Source organism: Mobula birostris, chromosome 14 (genome assembly GCF_030028105.1).
Source record: "Mobula birostris isolate sMobBir1 chromosome 14, sMobBir1.hap1, whole genome shotgun sequence".
Lineage (NCBI taxonomy): Eukaryota > Metazoa > Chordata > Chondrichthyes > Myliobatiformes > Myliobatidae > Mobula > Mobula birostris.
Genome location: NC_092383.1, coordinates 2353078 through 2376803, shown reverse-complemented (window position 1 = coordinate 2376803; position 23726 = coordinate 2353078). Strand labels below are relative to the sequence as shown.

Here is a 23726-nt window from a genome sequence, read left to right as displayed (position 1 = left end):
CGTACTCACTGGAATTTAGAAGAATGTATGGGGTTCTCATTTGAAATCTACTGAAAGGTGAAAGGACTAGATAAGGTGGAAGTGGAGAGGACGATTCCTCTGGTGGGAGTATCCTGCACTCGAGGGCACAGGCTCAAAGTTGAGGGACAGAAGTAAGGAGGAATTTTTTTTTAGCCTAAGAATGGTGAATCTGTGGAACACTCTGCCACAGACTGAGGTGGAGCCCAAGTCCGTGAGTATATTCAAAGTGGAAGTCAATGGATTCCTGATTGGTTGGGGCATCAAGGGATATGGTGAGAGGGTCGTTGTATGGGGTTGGATGTTGTCCTGGATCAGCCATGATGAAATGGTGGAGTGGACTTAATGGGCTGAATGTCCTAACTCTGATCCTATGTCTTCTTGTCTTCTGGTCTACTTAAAAATAATTCAGATATAAGACAGCAGAGTGCCTTTATATATATTCATAAAAATGTTTGGAAAATACTTGTGAATGCTATTTAGATACGTCTCTACCAAAAGAGGGGTAAAGCACTCCTTCTGTCAGCTAGCCTTTAGGCCACCCTTGGGCAAGGTGTAGCACCTGCTTTGCCCCCTCCCTCCACTCCCCACCCCCCACCGATCAGGGTTACATGAAGCCATGGGAGCAGGTGGTGGATGGTTGTAAGAGATGCTGGTGCATATCACAAGTCCTGGTTATGTGACCTCTGATGCTGGGCAGACAGTTTCTGTAGAGTATTGATAATGGTTTGGTAGTAGAAATAAATGTGAGGACTATTTTCTAAAAGGGGAGAAAATCCAGGAATCTGAGATGCAGAGAGACTTGTGCAGAACACCCTAAAGGTTAACTTGCCGGTTGAGTCAGTTGTGAGGAAGGCAAATGCCATGTTAGCATTCATTTCAAGAGGTCTAGAATATAAGAGCAAGGATGTGATGCTGAGGCTTTATAAGGCATTGGTGAGGCCTCACCTTGAGTATTGAGAACAGTTTTGGGCCCCTCATCTTAGAAAAGATGTGCTAGCATTGGAGAGGGCCCAGATGAGGTTCACAAGGATGATTCCAGGAATGAAAGGGTTATCATACGAGGAACGTTTGATGGCTCTGGGTCTGTACTCGCAGGAATTCAGAAGGTTGAGGGGGGATCTCATTGAAACCTTTCAAATGTTGAAAGGCCTAGACAGAGTAGATGTGGAAAAGATGTTTCCCATGGTGGGAGAGTCTAGGATAAGAGGGCACAGCCTCAGGATAGAGTGGCGCCTTTTCAAAATAGAGATGCGGAGAAATTTCTTTAGTCAAAGGGTAGTGAATTTGTGGAATTTGTTGCCATGTGCAGCTGTGGAGGTCAGGTTGTTGGGTGTATTTAAGGCAGAGATTGATAGGTTCTTGATTGGACACAGCAGCAAAGGTAACGGGGAGAAGGCCGGGAACTGGGGTTGAGGAGGAAATAGAAGGATCAGCCATGATTGAATGGCAGAGTAGACTCGATGGGCCAGATGGCCTAATTCTGCTCCAATGTCTTGTGCTCTTATGGTCTTATGGTTGGGATCCCCTATCTTGTAAAGACACTGCCCAGAAGAAAGCAACGGCAAACCGCTTCTGTGGAAAAATTTGCCAACAGCAATCATGGTCATGGGAAAACCATGACTGCACATCGTATGACATGGCACATAACTGCTCAGACAAATAGTGAAATCTTTGAAGGCATGACAGAAAAAGTAAACAGAAATATGCAGTATATGTAATTTCTTTAAAATTTCAGAGGTCTTTTGATAAAATGCTTAGTCTAATGAATGAGCAGAGAAACTCATAGGAAATGTAGCACAAAAACTGGCAGACCTGATGCAAGTTAAATGTAGGCATTTGGAATATCAAAGTACAGGGATTGAGATCTGGTGAATCAATGCAGGAACCAAAGCTAAATGCATTCCTTGAAGGAAATTAACAGTCATAAAAGAACTTAATGCTATTGAACATACTGATATTAATATCACTGAATTCAACAGTTCATATTAAATCATTTTTCTGTTCTGTAGCAACTACAATTAGACTCTTGCTGATGCCAACAGTATATAAGATTGCAAATGGATTTCTTTGTGCATCCTCCAGAAGTGGCTAGCAGTATTCAATTTTATCCATGTGCAATGTTCAGAAAGAAAGGATCAAACAAATAAATTATCAGGCAATCAATTGTAGTAACAAAGGGTTTTTTGTCATGCTCAACAAAAGAAAATAGAAAAGAAAATAGTTTTTTTGTGACGAATGGTGTTCAGTGACGTGTTTAGCTTTAAAATAGCTAATTTAGTCCATCCATTTATCACTCTGTGATATTGCTGACATTTGTCAGCATTTATATGTATGGGAAACGTATGGTAACTGAAAGGTCCCAGAGGTCAGCAGTTTAATCCTGTTGTTTTACAGTCATGATCAGCAGCACCAAATTACACCATGTAAATGAAAAGTTAACCACCCACATGGGTAAGTTAAGGAGGCAACTGTTGGTGAACAGTATGTGAACACTTGCAGACACTGTATAGTACTGTTTCATTTTGTCAAGTTACATTTACGAAACAACATTATTGTTATTTTAAATTCACAAACATGCATGTTTTATGTGCCTTCATCCTAAATGACGTCTACCACAAAAAAAGTCTTACAGTGCATTTTAGTGGCTCTGGATCTATTGTCATGAAGCTAGATATATAGAGACAGAGTGAATAAATGATTTCAGCCAGCAGGAAATGCACAATTTAGCAGATTAAGAGATGTCCTTCAACTGCCACCCTTCGCAGAAACTAAATGGGTCATAGTTGACCATTTGGCAACTGTTTCATATTTCAGAAATGTCTGTAAATTGGCAAAAGCATAGTTATATTGAGTTAATCAGCACTTTAACAAGTCCCACTCTGGTGAAATTCTGCAAATAGTTTAGGTTATGGAGAAAAACAGATAACATAAATCAAATATCGCTATGACGATTGTACGTTCTAGTATCAATTGTTTGGTGACAATAAAGTATAAAGTATCCTTGGGTTAATCTTGTTGTGAATGGAAAGATGATTTCTTTGTGGCTTTTACAATTTGCTTTTTTTCTGAGTTTCTTTTAACAAAAGCATCATGGTCTCAGTAGACACAGGAGGATTTTAATTTACTTTTGATAAATATTGGTGAATAAGGAGTTAAATGCATGTCTTCTTGAAGGAACTGCCTACACTATCACAGAAAACTGATTTAAAACAAACCAAAAATAGTTCCTAATGTGTATGAATGAAAGGTTGCAATACCGTTTTTTCTTCAAATGAAACAGTTATTTCTCTTTAAAGTTATTTAAAATGTTATTGTACAATTGAAATGTAGTGCTTCAGTAGCAATATCACAAGATCTTTGTAATTGTTTATATTTCATACAAATATAGCAATAGCTCTCTGAAGCATTTTTATTCATGCTGACAGTATAAATCCAGTTTCTTGTTTTTCAAACTTTCTTCAATGTAATGATAATTCAATTTTAGGATTGCTGCTGTTTAAAAATTGTAGGTTAATTCCCCAGAAATACACTGCGTTCTTTAAATTGATTATGTTTAAAATAACTTTGGGAATTGTTGAATCTGCTCCCTTTGCAATTACCCGCTGGACCTCTTATCCTCATGGGGATCTGCTTTTGTGCATTGATTAATCAATGAATCAACAAATCCACAGGCAATATCTTGATAAGTATTCCCAGACTGTCTGGCATTGGAGATCAGTTGTGATACTTGTCCTCTATAGCTATCTATGTTGACAGTCTGAACTGAATTTTGCTTCATATCTCAGTCAAATCTCTTTAAAAATTAAATTGTTTAAAATTGATTGTTGAGGTTGATTCATTTTGATAAGTGATGCTGTTGTCAAATGACCTAATTTTGCTCCCATATGTTATGGTCTTATGGTCATAAGACATATCTACATTGAGATCCTGGCTTAATCTTGCAAGTTTGACAGTAATTTATTTATTAGCATGATGCCTGGAACAGGAACTAATTCTCTAAACTGGAACTAAATTCTAAGGAGCTCATTTGAGACAATTTGAATAGAAAACTGTGAGTAGCTTAAAATATTCTTCTTCTGATAGCGTGCTGGCTGAGACACAAAGATTTCAGGTTGCTTTAAGGTCTGAGGAAAAGAATTATCTATTGTACTTGTCTGTGGAACTGGATGTTCTCTTGAAGTAACAGCTTTGGGAACAGAGGACCTCATATTGTGATGAAGTTGTGACTAAGGCAGGTGGTATTTGTTTCAATGAAGATGGCTTTTCTGAAAGGCAGACAAGTCATGTCTGGATCTCATCTCCTTCATGAGATCCAGTTAGAAAGATTACTCCAAGGAGATATTCATTACAAGTTCAAGAGAGGCAGTTAATATGTGGAGCTCTGGCTCTCAGTGTTGCCTGAACTCAGTGATTGAAGCCTTGGGTCTCCCCACTTTCCATATTTCTAATGGATGTTACCATTTTGGTGATTGCTGTGGCTCTTGATAATTGATGAATTGTGTCTGGTTTCATTGGCTGCTATTTGTGGACTCAGTTCCACACCTATGTTATCTAAGCAGTATGGCCTTACTTTTCAGATTCAGCATGAGGTGAACCATTAATGATACTGTCTGTATGAGATTCCAGAATTTGCAGTGACACCAGTGAACACAAGAGTTTCCTTGTCCATTTTACCTGCAGTTAATCTTCCAATTCTGTAACTGCATGAATAATTATTTAATTTTCCCTGATGTGAATGTTACTTTGAGTACAGAATTTTGAATAATTTAGATTGTAACTTCAATTTATTTGGGTGCAATACTGTCAAACTTTTGGGGCAAAGATAGTAGACAGACAGCATCTTTTTTGCAAGGGCTAAAATGTCTAATGCCAGGGGGCATGCACTTAAGGTGAGGGGGGATAATTACAAAGGCGATATGGGACAAGTTTTTTACACAGAGAGTGGTGGGTGCCTAGAATGATGGCAGAGGCAGAAACATTATGGATTTTCAGGAGATGTTTAGATAGGCACATGAATGTGGAGGAAGATGGAAGGGATATGGACATTATATAGGCAGAGGAGATTACAGTAGTTGGTTATTTGTTTTATAATTTAAATGCCTGTTCCTGTGCTGTTCTGTTTATCTTAGTGCTATTTGAATTAGTTTAGTAGAACTTGAAAAGTTTTAAATGAAATGTTTTAAAATTTTTCATGTTGACGTATTTTTGCAAAATAGTTTTAACTGGCTGTTTGACCTTGGGAAGGCCAGAATAATTCATGCTAATCACATTACTACTGAGCTGGCATGGTTACAGGTTGCAATGTAGGTAATTTTTATTGCAGGCTTGAATGGAACTAAATTTAGCATCACGCCAAGAATGCTAATATTATCAGATCAATGCAACTGACCATAGTTTTTCAATTAAACCAGTCAAACAAAACTAGTCTGTTAAAAAGTAGCATATGAAGTCTACTGTACTATAATATCATTAATTAATTGCACTTATATTTCAAACATTTGTTTTGTAATCTGCAAAAGTAATGTATCTTCCTAACTGAAAAGTGATGTGAATAGTGTTCTCATGATTTCAATAGGTTTTGATCGGTACATTTAATGTCAGAAAAATGTATACAATACACATCCTGAAATTCTTTTTCTTTGTAAGCATCCACAAAAAGAGGAGTGCCCCAAAGAATGAATGACAGTTAAACATTACAAGCCCAAAGCCCCCCCCCAGCTCCCCCCTCCCACACACAAGCAGCAGCAAGGCAGTGACCCTCCCACCCCCACCAGTAGGAAAAGCATCAGTGCCCTCCACCGACCACTCAAGCTGATGTTGAGTATTATCACAATCTCGATGACCTTGAAAAGGGTACCAAAGACCCCTGATGAAACTTGAGAGGTAAATTGTGGAGGCAAGAAGAAGAATCATATATGGATATGTAGTACCTAAAATTAAATTAGTAAGAGTAGAACCAAGTGAATTCTGTTGTGTAGATGATGGATGAGAGAAGGCCCGTGTTAAAATTTCCAGGGGGTGATAGTTGTAGTTGCAAATAACTTTAACTTTGGTTGGAGCTAATTATGTTGTGGCTTTGGTATAAACCTGATTGGAAGGATTTAGACATGACTGAAGGAAAGAAGGGTGTAAATGTACTAGGCAACAATGTGTGATACAAGCACTTTGGAAAATGAAGGAAGATCGGAGAGGAAGTCCTATTTTGCAAATACACAAGAGTTTTGACAAGAGTCATTGTAGTATTTCTGGTCCAGAGGTGCAGACTAAATTCCCCAAATATCTGAGTACAAATCCTACCAGGGTAGTGTGAGATATTACATAACAATTAAATTTAAAAATCTGTCAAGTTTTTATAGCTTTGAAAATTAGATCTGTTAGCGAAAAAACAATCTGTCCTGTTGAAGGGTCTTGGCTAGAAACATTGACTGTACTTTTTTCCATAGATGTTGCCTGGCCTTCTGAGTTCCTCCAGCATTTTGTGTGTGTTGCTTGGATTTCCAGCATCTGCAGATTTTCTCTTGTTTGTCATGCTTATTGTGCCTGGTCAATATGTAGCGGGAAGGAGACAAAGGGGTTGATTAGGAAGGGAAAATAGAGCAAGAGAGTAAGCTTGCAGAGAACATCAGAGCTGATTGTAAAAGCTTCTTCAGATGTGTGATGAGGAAAAAGATTAGATAAGACAAATATATATCGCTTACAGTTGGAAACAGAGGGACATAATGCAGAACAAAGAAATAGCAGACCAATTAAATTTGTACTTTGGTTCTATCTTTACAAAAGAGGAAACACAGGATCAAGTAAAAGAGAGGAATAAAATGAAACGTCATAGAGTTGTACAGAGTGGAAAGAGGCTCTTTGGTTTAACTCGTCCATGTCAATTGAGATGCTGAGCAACATTAACCAAGAGAAAGAAGGAAGCATATTTAAAATTTAGGATGCGAAAAAGCAGACTTGGGTCTTAAGAGTTATAAGGTAGCCTGGAGGAAGTTTCAGCTAGATATATGCATGCATCAATAGCAAAAACAAGAAGGCAAATCATTACCTGAGTGATGATAGATTGGAAAATGATGAGACATGAGTTAAGAAGGTTGAGAGGGAACCTCAACAAAGCCTTCAAAATTCTAACAAGACTGAACAAATTAGATGTAGGAAGGATGTCCCAGATCAGGACCAGGAATCTCAGATCAAGAATAAGGAGTAAGCCATTTGAGATTGAGATGAGAAGAAATTCCTTCCCATCCACTACCAGACAGCAGTGAACCTGTGTAATTCCTTACCACTGAAAGTAGTTGAAGTCAAATGATTAAATAGATTTAAGAAAGAGTTTGGTATTTTTCTAAGGACCGGATGGATCAAGGATATAGACAGAAATCTGGAACAGGCTATAGAATTTGGATGATCATGTTGAATCATGGAACAGGTTTGAAAGGCCAAATAGCCCACTCAAGCTCATATTTTTCTATATTCATCCAATTTGCTCCCTTGTTTAAATTATAATTTCAAAGACTCATCAAAACTTTTGATGTAATTATATTTGCAATGTCTATTAGCAGTTTAAAAAATTTTTTTTAGATTAGCATTCTATTAATGAACTTGAATAATCTATTATTCTTTAATGCGAAGTCTATAAGTAAAGGCATCCGTTAGTCTTGCAAGACCATGGATCTGCGCCTGGAAAGTCTTCACTCTCCAGGGCGCAGGCCTGGGCAAGGTTGTATGGAAGACCAGCAGTTGCCTCATGCTGCAAGTCTCCTCTCTCCACAACACCGATGTTGTACAAGGGAAGGGCACTAGGACCCATACAGCTTGGCACCAGTGTCGTCGCAGAGCAATGTGTGATTAAGTGCCTTGTTCAAGGACAACAACACATTGCCCTGGCTGGGGCTCGAACTCACGACCTTCAGGTCGCTAGTCCAATGCCTTAACCACTTGGCCACGTGCCAAGTCTGTGTGAAGTCTATTCAATTGGCAAAGGCCAGGTGCAGTTTTCAGGCCCACTTGACTAGAAAGAGATACCAAGGCCAAACAAAGTGGAAGCAGTTAAGGTGACATTGCATATACCTAGTTGAAGTGACAAATCCAAAAAGTTATCTTTTACTGTTGTTCAGATTCTGTAAATTGGTACCACACATTAACTGTGGCCAGGTGCCTGCTTTTACAGTATGCGTTTAACAATGTAAATACAATGATTCAAATGAAAACAAATAAAAGAAATGGTTTAAATCTAAAGCAATATGGATTGATGATGTGTCAGCTATTGTTTTAGCTCTTTTAGGAGCTCCTGACACCCACTTGAAATAGGGATGATATGGACATGTCTCATTAGAACTACTCAGATATAACTCCAAAATAGGAAATTGATTTTTTTTATTTAATAGCAACTTTTACATAATCTTTACTTTAAAAAGACACTAATGATTAATAAATCATTAAGATTTAATAGTTAGTTTAGATTCCCATTACAGATAAAATTTTAGATTAATCTTATTTAAACCATGTTAATATTAATACGTTATTTATCCATTTTGTTTTATAGCATTGTGCACAGAAGAATGCATGCATGGCAGGTGTGTTTCCCCAGACACTTGTCAGTGTGAACCTGGCTGGGGAGGAACAGACTGCTCCAGTGGTGAGTGTGAATGTTAATGACTAACTTGCACATACAGTGTGATTTCTTTCTTAAATAAATCATATTATAAATGCTGTCGTCCACAGAAGATGTGTAGGGTTTGCAACCAGCACAGCGCTTTGAACATTGTTGAGGGGGAATGGTCTTTCAGGGGAAGCTCCAGCAACCACGATGACTGACCCTGTTGTACAACAAGAAAAGTCAAAACTCTCTGAGGTAGGGACTCAGTTGTCAGAGATACAGGCAAGCAGACAACAGCCATGACTCCAGGATGGTGTGATGTCGCCAGCGTCAAGGATGTCTCCAGATGTACAGGAAATTCTGATGGGGCAAAGAACAGCCAGGGATAGTTGTCAATACTGGTACTAATGACATAAGAAGGGCGAGGTCCTGCAAAGTGAGTATTGGGAGTTAAAGCAGAAAATGAAAGAACAGGACCTTTAGGGTTGTAATCTTAGGATTATTCCCTGTGTCGCATGCTAGCAAGGGTAGGAATAGGAAGATAAGGCAAAAGAATGTGTGGCTGAAGAGCTGTTACAGGTGGAAGGGTTTCAGCCAAGTCAACAACTGGGATCATTTTAGGATGAAGGTAATCTGTATAAGAGGGATGAAGGAGTGGGTGTGAGAGGTCTTGATTTGCATAAAGCTGGATAAATCCACAGGGCTTGACCAGGTGTACCCAGGACATTGTGGGAAGCAAGGGAAGAAATTGTTGATACCCTGGCAGAAAATGTTGTATCTTGGTCAGTCACAGGTGAGGTACCCAAAGACCAGAAGATAGCTAATGCTGTGCCTTTACTTAAAAAGGACGACAGAGATAAGCCATGGAAAATTGCAAACTGGTAAGCCTCACATCAGTGCTGGGAAAGTTATTGGAAGACATTTTAAGGGAAAGGATTTATTTGGATTTGGAACAGCAAGGAACAATTGGAAGCAGTCGGAATGGCTTTGTGTGTGGGAAATAATGACTCAAGAATGTGAAACTGAAGTGTTTACCAAGAGGTGTAAAAGTATGACAGATTGTAGGATACCCAAGTTCTGATCTGTTCTTGTGTCCACAGTTTTTTATCCGGCAGATACATTTGAATTTTTGGTCATTAGTCTGGTATGGGATTTGCAAGGCATCTGACCGCAAGTCCTTACAAAGGATTGGGAGGACTGCTGGGAGGATCACTGGGGTCTGTCCTCCACCCATCAAAGATATATATCAGGAGTGATGCGTATGCAGGTCCCTTAGTTTTTTCAGTGATCCCTCCCATACATCCAACAATCTCTTTGACTCCCTTCCCTCAGGCAGGAGGTACCGTAGCATTAGGACAAGAAACGTTCGGACAGAAAGTAGCTTCTTCTCCCAGGCATTAAGTTTACTCAACTCCCTGCACCACACGGGTTTCATCACGCACGCAGCACCAGTAATGTTATACTAATTACTTTTTAACTTGTATATTCTCCCTATTATTTGTTAATTAATTTGTGGTAGTATTACTCTGTGTTGTGTGTGAGTTATATGTACTGTGTTGTACACCTTGGTCCAGACAAACATTGTCTCGTTTGGCAGTAGACATTTATATGGTTGGAATGATAATAAAATTGAACTTGAAGGTTATTGATCAGGCAGTCGAAGATGGTTGGTCTAGGACACTGCCCCAAGGAGCTCCTGCAGCAATGTTCTGGGACATTCAACCACTACACGTTGCACGGGGGCCCTGGGAGCGGACCCAAATACAAGACACAGACACTGAAGTACTAGGAACAGGACTAGTTTTATTGAGATAGCAAGGTGAGTCAGGAAGAAACGACGCTGGACATCGACACAGGCCCTGGATGAGACTAGGATTCAGGACCTGGGCTCGGACTTGGACTAGAGGCCCGGGACCTGGACGGGGAACCAGGAACATGGAGTCTGGACTGGGAACACGGAACTCCGGAACCAGAGCCTGGACAAGGACCCGGAACCTGGGTCTAGACTCAGAATCGGAACCCAGGTCTAGGCTAGGACTTGGGACTAGGATCTTGGCAAGGACAGGATGTGGCTACAGGACAGGACGAGGTACCCCAGCACAGGACGAGGAACCAGAACTAGATGAGGACACGAAGCTCAGATTTGGACAGGGCTGGAACACGGCACCTGGACTTGGACGTGGACTGGACACTCAGAGCCTTGGATGTGGACTGGACGAGGTACTCCAGGGCAGGACAAGGCTCTCGGACTAGGTTTGGCTCCGCTCTTGGACTTGGCTTGGTTAGGCTCTTGGATACGGAGCTGGGACCCTTTCTTGGAGCGCAGGGCTGGGACCCTTTCTCGGACGCAGGGCCGGGACCCTTTCTCGGACGCAAGGCCGGGATGACTGTCGAGGTAAACTGCCGAGGATTCGGATGGGAACGATCCAGCACAGGACGAGGAATCTCCAGTACCGGGCTGGGCGAGGACACGAAGCTCAGACTGGACAGGGCTGGAACGTGGCACCTGGACTTGGTCTTGGAACACAGGAACACAGAGCCTTGGACTTGAGCACCAGAACACAGAACACAGAGTCAGGACCCCCCCTTGGGAACAGGACCTAGGGGCAGGACTCTCTTCTTTGACACGGACACTAAACACAGGGACACAAAGAGACAGTTCCAAACTCAGCGATAGATGGTTTACCTTGGCGTGGCAAAGCTCTGGTCTCACTCCAGCAGTTGAACTAGACAGCGATACCGGCAAGGATGCAGGTAAGGTAGCAGGCAAAGGTAACAGATGAAGATTTCTGCTGAAGTAACTGTTGAGATAAACTGCCAAAGTAACCGCCAGGGATTCAGATGGGGAGGGAAAGGGAACAGTCCAGCAGGGAATCCTTGATTTGAGAGGTATTTATGTGCCAGCCCACAACAAGAATCAGGTGCCTCAATGAAGGTACCCAATGGAACAAGGGAGAACAGGAAAACCCAGAATAAGGAATTAATGGACTGGACCGTGAACCGGAATGTGGACTTTATGGACTGGACCATGACACTACAACTGTTTTCCTGGTGTAAGGTTTGACTCCAATCATTGGGGTATTTTCCCCTTACCCATTGCTTAAATTTTAGCAGGGTTCCCCGAGGACACTCTATTACCTGCTGCTATGTAGTTAAGGGCAGTCACGTTCACCTCACTTCTGGAATTCAGCTCTCTGGTCTATAACTGGACCCAAGGTTGTGATATCTAGAGTTGAGCAGTCGTAATGAAACTCAGATTGTGAATTAGGGTACAGCTAAGTGCTGCATGATAATGTTCAATCACTCTTGAGGTTGGATGTTGAGATGGTAATCGACCCTGTTCAATTTGTTCTACTTCTTATGAACAGCTATACCTGGTGAATTTTGCAATGTTGTAACTGTATTAGACTGTCTAGACTAGAGAGATACCTAGCTCTGGAGCTCTGGTCTTGAGGGCCACAGCTGGATTGCTTGCTATTGCCACAGCCCCTGTTGTTCCAGTGCCCTCAGCTGATCGAATGGATCGAGTTGCCTGGAGACCAGTATCTGTGATGGTTGAAATCTCAGCAGGAAGCTGAGATGTATCATTCACTTAGTTCGGTGGTCTGAAAATGGTTCAGCCTTGTTTTTAGAACCTTTCCACTTCCCATTTGCTGTTTATTTGTCCATCACCATTCATAATTGGGTGGGTTAGAACACCCAGGGTATGATTTAACTGAATTATGCTATAAAACTACCTTTTCAATCACAACAATTAAAATAATTCCTCTATTAATTGTACAGGTAATTATACTTTTTCATAACACTTTAATTTTGAACTGTATTTTATTTTTTTCTGTTTGTTGATTCAAGCCACCTTAAATTGACTTATGATGGATGTTGAATTAACAGTACTGTATGTGCATTTCATAACTGGTATAATGCAGGGAGATTTTATTTTCCCTCCCTCAGTAGTGCCTTGTCCCATTGAAGTATTCACCTTCTTGTGTCTCTTGCCATATTGAAGGGTGATCATACGGAATGTAGTTTGGTTGCTTGTCCTGATAATTTATTTATGTTGACAGATCTCATTAGTGTGAGATGATGTAATGAATGTGTTGCTATGATTGCTTGCCTTAGGCAAACATAATTCTAACATTTTGTGAATAATGAAAGTTGCCTGTGAAGGACCGTCAAAAATATTTCTGGAAGTAGCCATGTATCATGAGGTTAAAGATATTAATTTGAAAGGGTGAATGGCCTTCACTTGTTTCAAAAGTAATGGATAGGTGGGTGGGGATATGAAAGGAGCAAACATGGGCAATACACTATATTCCATGAGAAACTGTCCATGGGAGAGTATTTTAGAGATAGAAGCTCTTTCAAGTTAACCATAAGCTCTTTCAAGTTTCAGGAATTATGGAAAGGGTTGAGGCAATTTGGGATTAGCCAGTAGTGAATTAGGTTGATCTCAATACCAGTAGTCTGGACCTGACAGAAGTAGACAGGAAAGAACAACTTACAGATGTGTTCACATCATACAAAAGTGAAGTAATGACAGTTCAGCAATAACGTATTCCAGTGGGGTGAAAGCTATGGGCAGCAAGTTCAAGGAGCCCTGGATATCAAGGGATATTGAGGGCCAAGGAAAAAAAAGGTAGATATAGAGAAATGGGAGCCACTGAGGTTCTTTTCGAGTATAGAAAGTTTAAGGAAGGTAATTAAGAAAGAAATTAGGAACCCAAAGAGGGAGCATGAAATATTACTGGAAGACAAGATTAAGAACATATCTTGAAAATATCTTAAAGGCAAGTGGGTCACCAGAGATAGAGTTATAAAGCACTACAGAACAGAAACCGGCCCGTAGACCCATTTAATCCATGCCAGCCTGATTTTCTACCTAGTCCCATCAATCTGCACCTGAACCACAGTCTTCCATACCTCTCTCACTCATGTACCTACCCAAACTTCTTTTAAATGTGAAATTGAACGCACAACCACAATTTCTGCTGGTAGCTCATTTCACACTCACACCGCCCTCTGAGTGAGATTTCACTTTTCACCCAAAATTTATGACCTGTACTTCTCGTCTCACCCAAACTAAGGAGAAAAAGCCTGTATATAGTTACTCTAGCAATGCCCCTCATAATTTTGTATGAAGCTATAAGATCTCTCCTCGTTGTCCTATGATCCAGGGAATAAAATCCTAACATATTCAACTAATTCAGGTCCTCAAGTTCTGGCAATATTGAGTAAATTGTCTCTGCACTCTTTCAATCCTCTTTATACCATTCCTGTAGGTAGGTGATCAGACCTGCACTCAATACTCTAAATTTGGCCTCAACGTCTTATACAACTTCATCATAACATCCCAACTCCTGTACTCAGTACTTTGATTTAGGAAAGACCATGTCCCAAAAGCTCTCTTTATGACCCCATCAACCTGTGATGCCACTTTCAAAGAATTATGGATCTGTATTCCCAGATCCTTTTGTTCTCTCACACACTTCAGTGCTTTACCATTCGCTGGGTGTGTCTTACCCTGATTAGTTTCTCCCCCCCCAAAGTGCAACATCTCACAATTAAATTCCATCTGCCATTTTCAGCCTTCTTTCCCCGCTGGTCAGGTCCCTCAGATAGAGTATGCCAATTAGGAAACATAGAGCCAGAGGACATACTGTTATTCTGTTATTTTGCCTAATCCCATTAATCTGCATCTGGACCATAGCCCTCATACCCTTCTCATCCACGTACTTATCCAAACAGTGGCAATGCTTGACAAGGACTCCCCAGTGCTGTGTATAGTTTCAGTGGTCACACTATAGAAAGGCTGAGATTTCACTGTAGAGGGTGCAAAGCCAATTCAGCTTGTCTATACTTTAGGACCTCAACAAGGACCAACCCCATCCCTTTCTATTTTCTTTCAATTCCTCCATCTCTGCTGTATCTGCTCTCAGGATGAGGCATTTCATTCTAGAACTAAGGAGATGTCCTCCTCCTTCAAAGAAAGGGGCTTTCATTCCTCCACCTTCAATGCTGCCCTCAACCGCATCTCTTCCATTTTGCACACGTTTACCCCTCACCCCATCCTCCCGCTACCCCACCAGCCTCTGTGTCCAACACATAATTCTCTCTGTAACTCCTGCCATCTTAAGCGGGATCCCACCACCAAACAATTTTTTTCTCTCCACCCGACTTGCTGCTTTCCGTAGGGATCGCTCCCTACGCATCTCCCTTGTCCGTTCCTCCCTCCCCACTGATCTCCCTCCTGGCAATTATTCTTGCAAGCAGAACAAGTGCTACACCTGCCGCTACACCTCCTCCCTCACAACCATTCAGGGCCCCAAACAGTCCTACCAGGTGAAGTAACACTTCACCTGGAAGTCTGTTGGGGTCATTTACTGCAGGGGTCCCCAACCTTTTTCGCACTGTGGACCGGTTTAATATTGATGATATTCTTGCGGACCGGCCGAGCGGGGGTGGGGGGAGGCGGTATTCAAGTTCAACAGTGCATGGCAGGGAATGAGGAAAGGTGCAGCTGACTCATATCGCCAAATCTTATCGTTTCCTCAAGGCCCGGTAGCACATCTTTGCGGCCTGGTGGTTGGGGACTACTGATTTACTGTGTCCAGTGCTCCTGTGTGGCCTCCTCTATATTGGTGAGACCCAATGCAGATTGGGAGACTGCTTCGCTGAGCACCTATGTTCTGCCCACCAGAAAAAGTAGAATCTCTCAGTGGCCACCCAATTTAATTCCACTTCCCATTCCCATTCCGATATGTCAGTCCTTGGTCTCTACTGCTGCGAGGAGCAATACCCTATATTACGTTTGGGTAGCCTCCAACCTGATGGCATGAACATCGATATCTCAAACCTGGTAATTCCCCCCCCCACTTCACCATTCTCATTTCCTTCTCTCACCTTGTCTCCTTACCTATCTATCACCTCCCTCAGTTGCTCCTCCCCCTTTTCCTTCTTACACAGCCTTCTGTCCTCTCCTATCAGATTCCCCCTTCTCCAGCCCTGTATCTTTTTCACCAATCGACTTTACAGCTCTTTACTTCACCCCTCCCCTCCTCCCTCCCAGTTTCACCTATCACCTTGTGGTTCTTTATCCCCTCCCCCCACTTTCTTATTCTGACTCCTGACCTCACGCTCTTGATGAAGGGTTTCAGTCCGAAATGTTCATTGTACTGTTTTCAATTGATGCTGCCTGGCCTGCTGAGTTCCTCCAGCATTTTGTGTGTGTTGCTCAGATTTCCAGCATCTGTAAATTTTCTCTTGTCCATAGCTACCTTGATACTTACAGAATTCTGGTTACAGTTCTTAAAGTGTTTCCACACCAGCAGCACCACTTGTGTAGTTTCATTTCCTAGGATAAGGTTGAGTACTGCCCTGTCTCTAGAACAGCAGCCTCAAACAACTTTCTTGGATGTACTTAACAAGTTCTTTCTCAAGTAAGGCCCAGGTGCTCAGGCAATGCCAGTCAATATTGGGAAAGTTAAACATGGTACTGGAGTGCTCCTGAGAGGTCGCGCCTTTTAATTTTTTGCTATCTCCTTAAATTCACTTTTCAGAACCTCATAAACACAAGAGGTTCTACAGATGCTGGAAATCCAGACCACCACATACAAAATGCTGGAAGAACTCAGTAGGTCAGGCAGCACCTGTGGAGAGGAATAAAGAGTCAATGTTTCAGGCCGAGACTCTTTATCAGGACTGGAAAGGAAGGGGAAAGAAGCCAGAATAAGAAGGAGTAGGGAGGGGAAGGAGTACAAGCTGGCAGGTGAAAGGTGAGACCAGGTGAGGGGGAACATGTGTAGGTAGTGGAGAGAGGAGATAAAGTGAGAAGGTGAGAGACGATAGGTAGAAGAGGTAAAGAGCTGAAGAAAGAGGAATCTGATAGGAGAGAAGAATGGATCTGGGGAGAAATAGGAAGATAGAGAACTTCATCCCTCTGTCTACCTCTGTTATTAATACTATTGTATACTATGACCACTGGCTATGTTGTCAGGATTTGAGGACCTGAGTTATTGGGAAAGGTTGAATAGGTTAGGACGTTATTCCCTAGAGTATACAGACATCCCACCCTGCAAAAACTCATTTCAGGGAGATAGCACCATCAATTTGCGGGAGACTTCCGGGAGAGGTGGAATGTCTGCAATAGAGTAGCTCCTTAGCAGCTGACCAGCTGGTTTAAACAACGTTAGCTATGCTAATGAACAAATGACATCTGTTAATCTCACCTGAACATGTCTTTTACAGTCTTAACCCACCAGGGGCAATAGAAAAGTCACTGTTACAAACAGTGCAGCGAGCAACACTGTCATTATTTTGACCCCTATTAGGCAGGGGTACACTTCAGTGTAGTCTGGGGTGACGTACGTTTTTTTTTTTGGAACACTCTGCCATGGCGCGCTCTCGCTCGCGCTCTCTCTCATGGTCGCTCGTGCTCTCTCAAGCGCTGTCCCTCCCCCTCTCACTCGCTCGCTTGCCTTTGCTCTCTCTCGCTTTTCTCTCGCTCGCTCTCAAAAAAATTGATTTCCATGATATTGTATATAATTTGCAGGCATCAGTGAGCCACTATTAATATGCAGGAGACTCCCGGAAGTTCCGGGAGAGGTGAGATGTCTGAGTATAGGAGAATGGGGGAAGAGTTTATGGAGGTATACAAAATGTTAATGAGTATAGATAGGGTAAATGAAAGTAGGCCTTTTCCACTGAGGTTGGGTGAGACTAGAACTAGAGGTCACGGGTTAAGGGTGAAAGGTGAAATGTTTAATGGAACCATAAGGGGAAGTTTCTTGCTCAGAGCGTGGTGAGATTGTGGAACGAGCTGCCAGTGGATTTGGGTTCAATTTCACCATTTAAGAGAAATTTGTTTAGGTCTATGTATGGGAGGGGTTTGGAGGGCTGTGTCTAGGTACAGGTTGATGGGATGAGGTAGATTAATAGTTTGGCATAGACTGGACTGGCCGAAGGGCCTGTTTCCATGCTGCAGTGTTTTATGGCTATCCTCCTCCCTTTAGGGTGTACCCAACTCGTAGAAGTCTACAACCCAAGAGCCGGTAAATAGGATTAGTATAGATGGTTACTTTATAGTTGGCATACTCATTGTAAGCAGAAGTGCCTGTTTTTGCGCTCTGTGATTCCATGAGTCTGAGAATTGACCACAGACTCCCTCAGGATTTGATATGTGCATCAATTTTATAGCTGACGCAGATGAAAAGTGTAGCCTTCCTCTACTGTAATGACCATGTAGTATTATCGTATGTGTAGAGGTACACAGAGAGGCTGCCTGCATGTCCTCCTGGCTGATGCAACATGGTCAGAAGTATGGAATGGGACAAAATGAAATTACATGTAGAGTGAACAGAAGAATAATTTAAAAATATTTTAGTAAATAATCTAATTTTAAACCATCATATATTCCATCGCTCAGTAGGAATCTTTTTAAAAACTATTATGGAATAAATTATATTTATGGTCACGTCTTCGAGTTTTTATTGAAAAGAAATAAACCTCATCAGAAAGGTTATTAAAGCAAGATTAATTGAATGACTTTACAAGTGTAGGGGATTTTCTGTTCATTACTATTACTTGAGAACAATTACAGAATATTTTGCTGGAGGGAAACACAACCCGTCTAATATCATTAGTCAGGGCTCCGGATATTCATTCAAATTGTGTGTTTTCAATGACTAGGCAATTTTCATAAATGCTTCCACAATCCTAAGTAAGAAAGATACATAAATAAATTAAAAGTTTTCAGTTTATCACACAGAGCATTGTATTTTACTTTGGGAAGATAAAACTGTTCAGAATGATTTAATAGCTCACATTTTTAATAACTTTTATTTATATTCTGGGCTGCATTCCAACAATTTTTTTCCCCAGTCACAGTCTTTCATTTCTTAAAATTGGGATCAGGAGCCAACTTTTAAATTAAATTTGCCTTGTTAATTTTTATAAATGGCACATCAAGACTTATTTTCAAAGTTAAATCCACATTGTGCCAATATGGTTACAGAAATTTCATAACCAGCTTCTGTAATTTTAAGCATTTGCTAATGCCATTCCTTGGCTCTATATTAGCCTCTGAATTTTTCACTTACTAAGTATTTTCAGACGTGATGAGCTTTTTGATTGCAACAATAAATTGATGTGCTACTGCAATGCAGATAAAGGTGAGACCTATGTATTGGCTTAATCTTAATTTAAGAAACAATGCAAGTGAACTCTGATGATGTAGCTCAGCACAGTGGCAAACTGATTTTTTAACTAATTGATGATTAGATTTACTGCATTTTTCTTTCCAATTTCGGGTGACCATGGGCTATAATTTAACTGTGTCCAAAGCGTACTCCGAGATATCTGCCACTGTAGCTCTGGTCTGATTATGGTAGCCCCACAAAATGAATGTTTTTCCCTTTAGTTTAGTTCTCCATCCTCCAACTGAACAAAGACTAAATTCAGAGTAGTTCTGGCATGTTAGAGTGTTGGTTATAAATGATAAATGATCTGAATGAAAATGTATATAGGGTGATCAATAAGTTTGTAGATGATATTACAATTGGTGTAGTTGTAGAGAGTGAAGAAGGTTATCAAAAATACAGCAGGTCATAGATATATTGCAGATATTGCGGAGAAGTGGGATTTGGAGGTTAATCTGGAAAATTGTGATGTGTTCCTCTTTGGAAGGTCAAATGTAAGAGGAAACTCTGTGAGGTGTTTAAAGGTTTATAAGCCGGAAAGCTACCCACCATGGATCAGAACTGAAGAAACCTCTCGGATGAGTGGTGAAACGTCTTCTAAACAACACAGCAAGTCCAGTTGTCTTGGTTTACTACTACTTGATATAAGTAGATAGGATAGTAAAGAAGGTGTACGGCAAATTTTCCTTTTTTGGTCAGGGCATTGTGTATAAAAGTTGGGAAGTCACATTGTACAATGCTTTGTTTAGGCCAGAATTGGAGTATTATGTGCAGTTCTGTTTGCTGCATTACAGGAATGGGGGCTTTGGAGAGGGTGCAAAAGTGAGTCACCAGGATATTTGTCAGGGTTAGAGTATTAGCTATAAGGGAGTGGTTGGACAAACCTAGATTGCTTTCTCTGTAGTATCAGCCACTGAGGGCTATTATGATAAGAGTATATAAAGTCTTGACAGGTATAGATAGAGTTGATAGTCAATCTTTTTTCCAGGGTAGAAATGTCAAATACTCGAGAGCATAACTTTAAGATGAGAGAGGGAAAGTTTAAAAGAGATGTACAGGGCAAGATCTGTGTACAGAAAGTGGCAGGAGCATGGAACGCACTGCCAGGGGAAGGAGTGGAAGCAGATGCAATAGGAACATCTTAGAGGAATTTAGGTAGATACATGAACAGACAGAAAATGGAGGAACATAGACCATGTGCAGACAGATGGATCAGTTAAAATTGGCATCACGGTCAGGGCAGATGTAATGGGCTGAAGGACCTGCTACTTCACTTTACTGTTTCTTGTGTGTTCTAAACAAGCCTGGGGTTCAGTACTGAATGAGGCCCATCAGGTCATGTACCTAACTGATTCGTCGTTGTCGTCGTGGGTATCCCTCAAGGTCGAGGATGATGGTCTTCGTTCTGAAGGAGTGGCCCACAGAGTAAAGACGCCTCTGCGTGTATTTGTTTAACGTGTACTTGATGTTGCACTCCAAGAAGCACACGGTACTTCACAAATCAACCAACTGATTCCAGTAGTATGGAAACCATGATGATTGGAGCTAATGGATTTGTTGCAGCCTTCATCCGACTTCATAGCCGTTGAGTTCAAAGTAACTTTGTCTGCCTGTTCCACCATTGAGGTCTTGGTTGGATTGTTCTTTGTCAGGGACCTCACCCTCGACCTTACCGCCATGGGTGACCCTACCAGGAGCATAGCTCCAGACAGCATTGCTCTCAGGATCTCAGGACCACACAAGCTTCTCCACTGCGACAAGGTGACAATCCACGGAGAAGGATTGCAACGTAGCTGCAAATCTGAGTTCAGCCCTAGCTTAAGTGGTGAATCTTGCTTTACTTAAATCCACCTGGGCTGAAAAATGCAGACAGTTTTAATGCAAATTGATAAAGTAATTCCTTTCATTTCGCAGGCAATTGACATGAAGTCTGACAATGCTTCTCAGCTGTTTCGCTTGTCTTCATACCCCTGCTTCAAAGATATTTAAACAATGTAACCAGAGGTTTTCATATTAATTAACCATGAGGGAGTGAGATATAGAAGTACTTATAGCTAGCACTGCTGGGAAAATGTCACGGCAGTGCTCAGACAGGGCAGATTGCAGATCTTGTCTACTGAGGCTTTATGGGTGAAGCTGAAGAATAAGAAAGGGATGATCACCCAACCCAATATTCCCTCTAATTTGTAATAACCAGCATGCACAAAAATTTTGTGCTGTGCAGTGTTTTGCCCAGTGACAACAACATGCGGGCTCTGAATAATTTTTTCAATAAAAACAGTATAAATAAGCCATTTCTAAAATCTGCAAACAAATCATCGCAAACTCCACATTGTCAACACCATCTGCATTAGAAGTTGGAAAAGGAAATGTGATTGTGTACGATAGTGAAATATACTAAACATGCCAACGAGGTAGAGAGGGACCACCTTTTGTGCGCAGTTTAAGTTCCTTCGTGCACTAGTAGCAAGAGCACACCTTAGAGGGAGTGTTGGCCCCAACAGCCCATGGGATCTAGAGGAACAAATTTGTAGAAAGATTGCTGACTGTTGCAAGAAACACAAGTTTGTGAAAGTAGCTGATTTTAACTTTTCACATATTAATTGAGACTCCCATACTGCAAAAGGGCTGGATAGAAAAGAGTTTGTCAAGTGTGTTCAGGAAAGTTTCCATAACTAGTACATAAAGGTCCCAACTAGAGAGAGTGCAATACAAGATCTCCTATCAGGGAATGAGAAAAGGCAGGTGACAGAAGTTTGTGTAGGGGAACACTTTGCATCTAATGATCATAATAACATTAGATAATTATGGAAAAGAATAGGTCTGGTTCTCTGGTTGAGATTCTAAACTGGAGAAAGTCCAAGTTTGATAGTAATAGAAAGGATCTGGCAAATGTGGATTGGAACAGGTTGTTTTCTAGCAAAGGTGAACTTGGTGATTAGGAGGCCTTCAAAAGTGAAATTATGAGAGGACAGAGTTTATATGATCCTGTCAGAATAAAAGGTAAGGCTGAAAAGTTTAGGGAGACTTGGTTTTCAAGAGATATTGAGGCCCTGTTAACAAAATAGGAGATATATAGCAGATGTAGACATGCCTAGCAGGATAGTGGAATGCTCCTCTTGAGGGACGTGGGAAGGCAGAGGGACCTCCGGTGTCCCTGACATCTACTACGGTGAGCTACAACTACAACTGACAAGGTCCAGCTGCAGCTTCTAACAAACTGTGTTAAGGAGTTGGAGCTGGAACTGGATGAACTCTGGCTCATTCGGGAGGCTGAGGGGATGATAGATAGGACATATGGAGAGGTAGTTACACTCAGGGTGCAGGACACAGGAAACTGGGTGACAATTAGGAAGGGGAAAGAGGTTAAGGAGTCAGTGCAGAGTACCCCTGTGGCCATCCCCCTCAACAACAGGTATACCACTTTGGATACTGTTGGTGGGGGGGTGGTGGTGGGTGGGATGACCAAACAGAGGAAAGTCATAGTGGTTGGGTCTTTGGCACTGAGTCTGCCTCTGTGATTCCGAAGGGAATGGTGGAGAAGAGGCACACTGTGGTAATATGGATTCTTTAGTTAGGGGAATGGACAGGAGTTACTGTGAGTGAGAATGAGATTCCCAGATGATATGTTGCCTCTTGGGTACCAGGGTCTGGGATATCTTGGATTGAATCCTCAGCATTCTTAAGTGGGAGGGTGAACAGCCAGAGGTTGTGGTCCATGTAGGTACCAATGACATTGGAAGAACGAGTGATGAGCTTCTGCGTAGGGAGTTCAGGGACTTACGCGGTAAGTTAAAGGGTGGGACCTCCAGGGTTGTGATCTCCAGATTGCTACCCAAACCATGTGCTAGTGAGGCCAGAACTAGGAAGATTTTACAGTTTAATACGTGGCTAAGGAATTGATGTAAGAGTGAGGGCATAAGATTTTTGGATCATTGGGCTCTCTTCCAGGAAAGGTGGGACCTGTACAGAAGGGACAGTTTGCACCGGAACTGGAAGGGGGACTGATATCCCAGCGGGAAGGCTTGTTAAAGTTGCATTGTGAGTTTTAAATTAGAGTGGCGGGGGGGATTGGAACCAGAGTGCCTGAACAGGAGGCAGATGTTTGTAAGACCTCAGACAAAGGTAGGAATCAAAAGGTTCAGCATTGTGGGACTAGTGTCCCGAGCTGCATATATTTCAATGCAAGAATTATTGTAGGAAAGGCAGCTGATAGTGCTGAGGATGAGGTAGCTAGTTTACAAACAGAGACAATGTGTAGTGAGGAGAGGCTGTTGATAGGACACCTGCTATTCTAGGTTTGTTGGCTCAATTTGGTAATTTTTCTGGTTACAAATTTAATGAGAGTGTATTATTCTCCCTAAATAAGCAGGTTCCTATTTACGGACGCTTACCATTTAAATTGGTTACTGATTCATTTATATATTTAGAGATAACAATTACTAAAAAGTATAAAGATTTATTTAAAGCTAATTTTTTACCTTTAATTGATCAGATTAAACTTTTGTTTACTAAATGGTCACCAATCTCTTTGTCTTTGATTGGTCAGATTAATGCTATTAAGATGATCATTTTGCCCAAATTTTTATATATATTTCAATCTTTATCCCAAAATCTTTTTTCGATAACATAGACTCAAAAATTTCCTCATATATATGGCAGAACAAAAATCCTAGGTTAGGTAAAAGGTATCTACAGAAACCTAAAAAGGAGGGGGAGCTTGCCCTCCCAAATCTCAGATTCTATTATTGGGCAATTAATATTCGATATTTAAAATTTTGGTTACGAGATTTGGATGTATCTTTAAATCCACATTGGGTAAATCTTGAATGTAATTTATTACAAGGGTTTTCCTTGGGTTCAGTTTTAGGAACTTCGCTTTCTTTTACTTCTTCCAAATTGTATAAACAAATGAATAATCC

The 23726-nt window shown here is 41.3% G+C and overlaps 1 protein-coding gene across 1 annotated transcript in view; it reads left to right on the top strand.

Annotated features, from left to right (window-relative positions):
* megf11 (multiple EGF-like-domains 11) overlaps positions 1-23726 on the top strand; it is a 365505-nt gene that overhangs the window by 33238 nt on the left and 308541 nt on the right. Inside the window, exon 2 of the mRNA XM_072277965.1 lies at positions 8558-8650. Within this exon, the coding sequence (XP_072134066.1) occupies positions 8558-8650 (93 nt within the window). The remainder of the gene's footprint in view (positions 1-8557; positions 8651-23726) is intronic.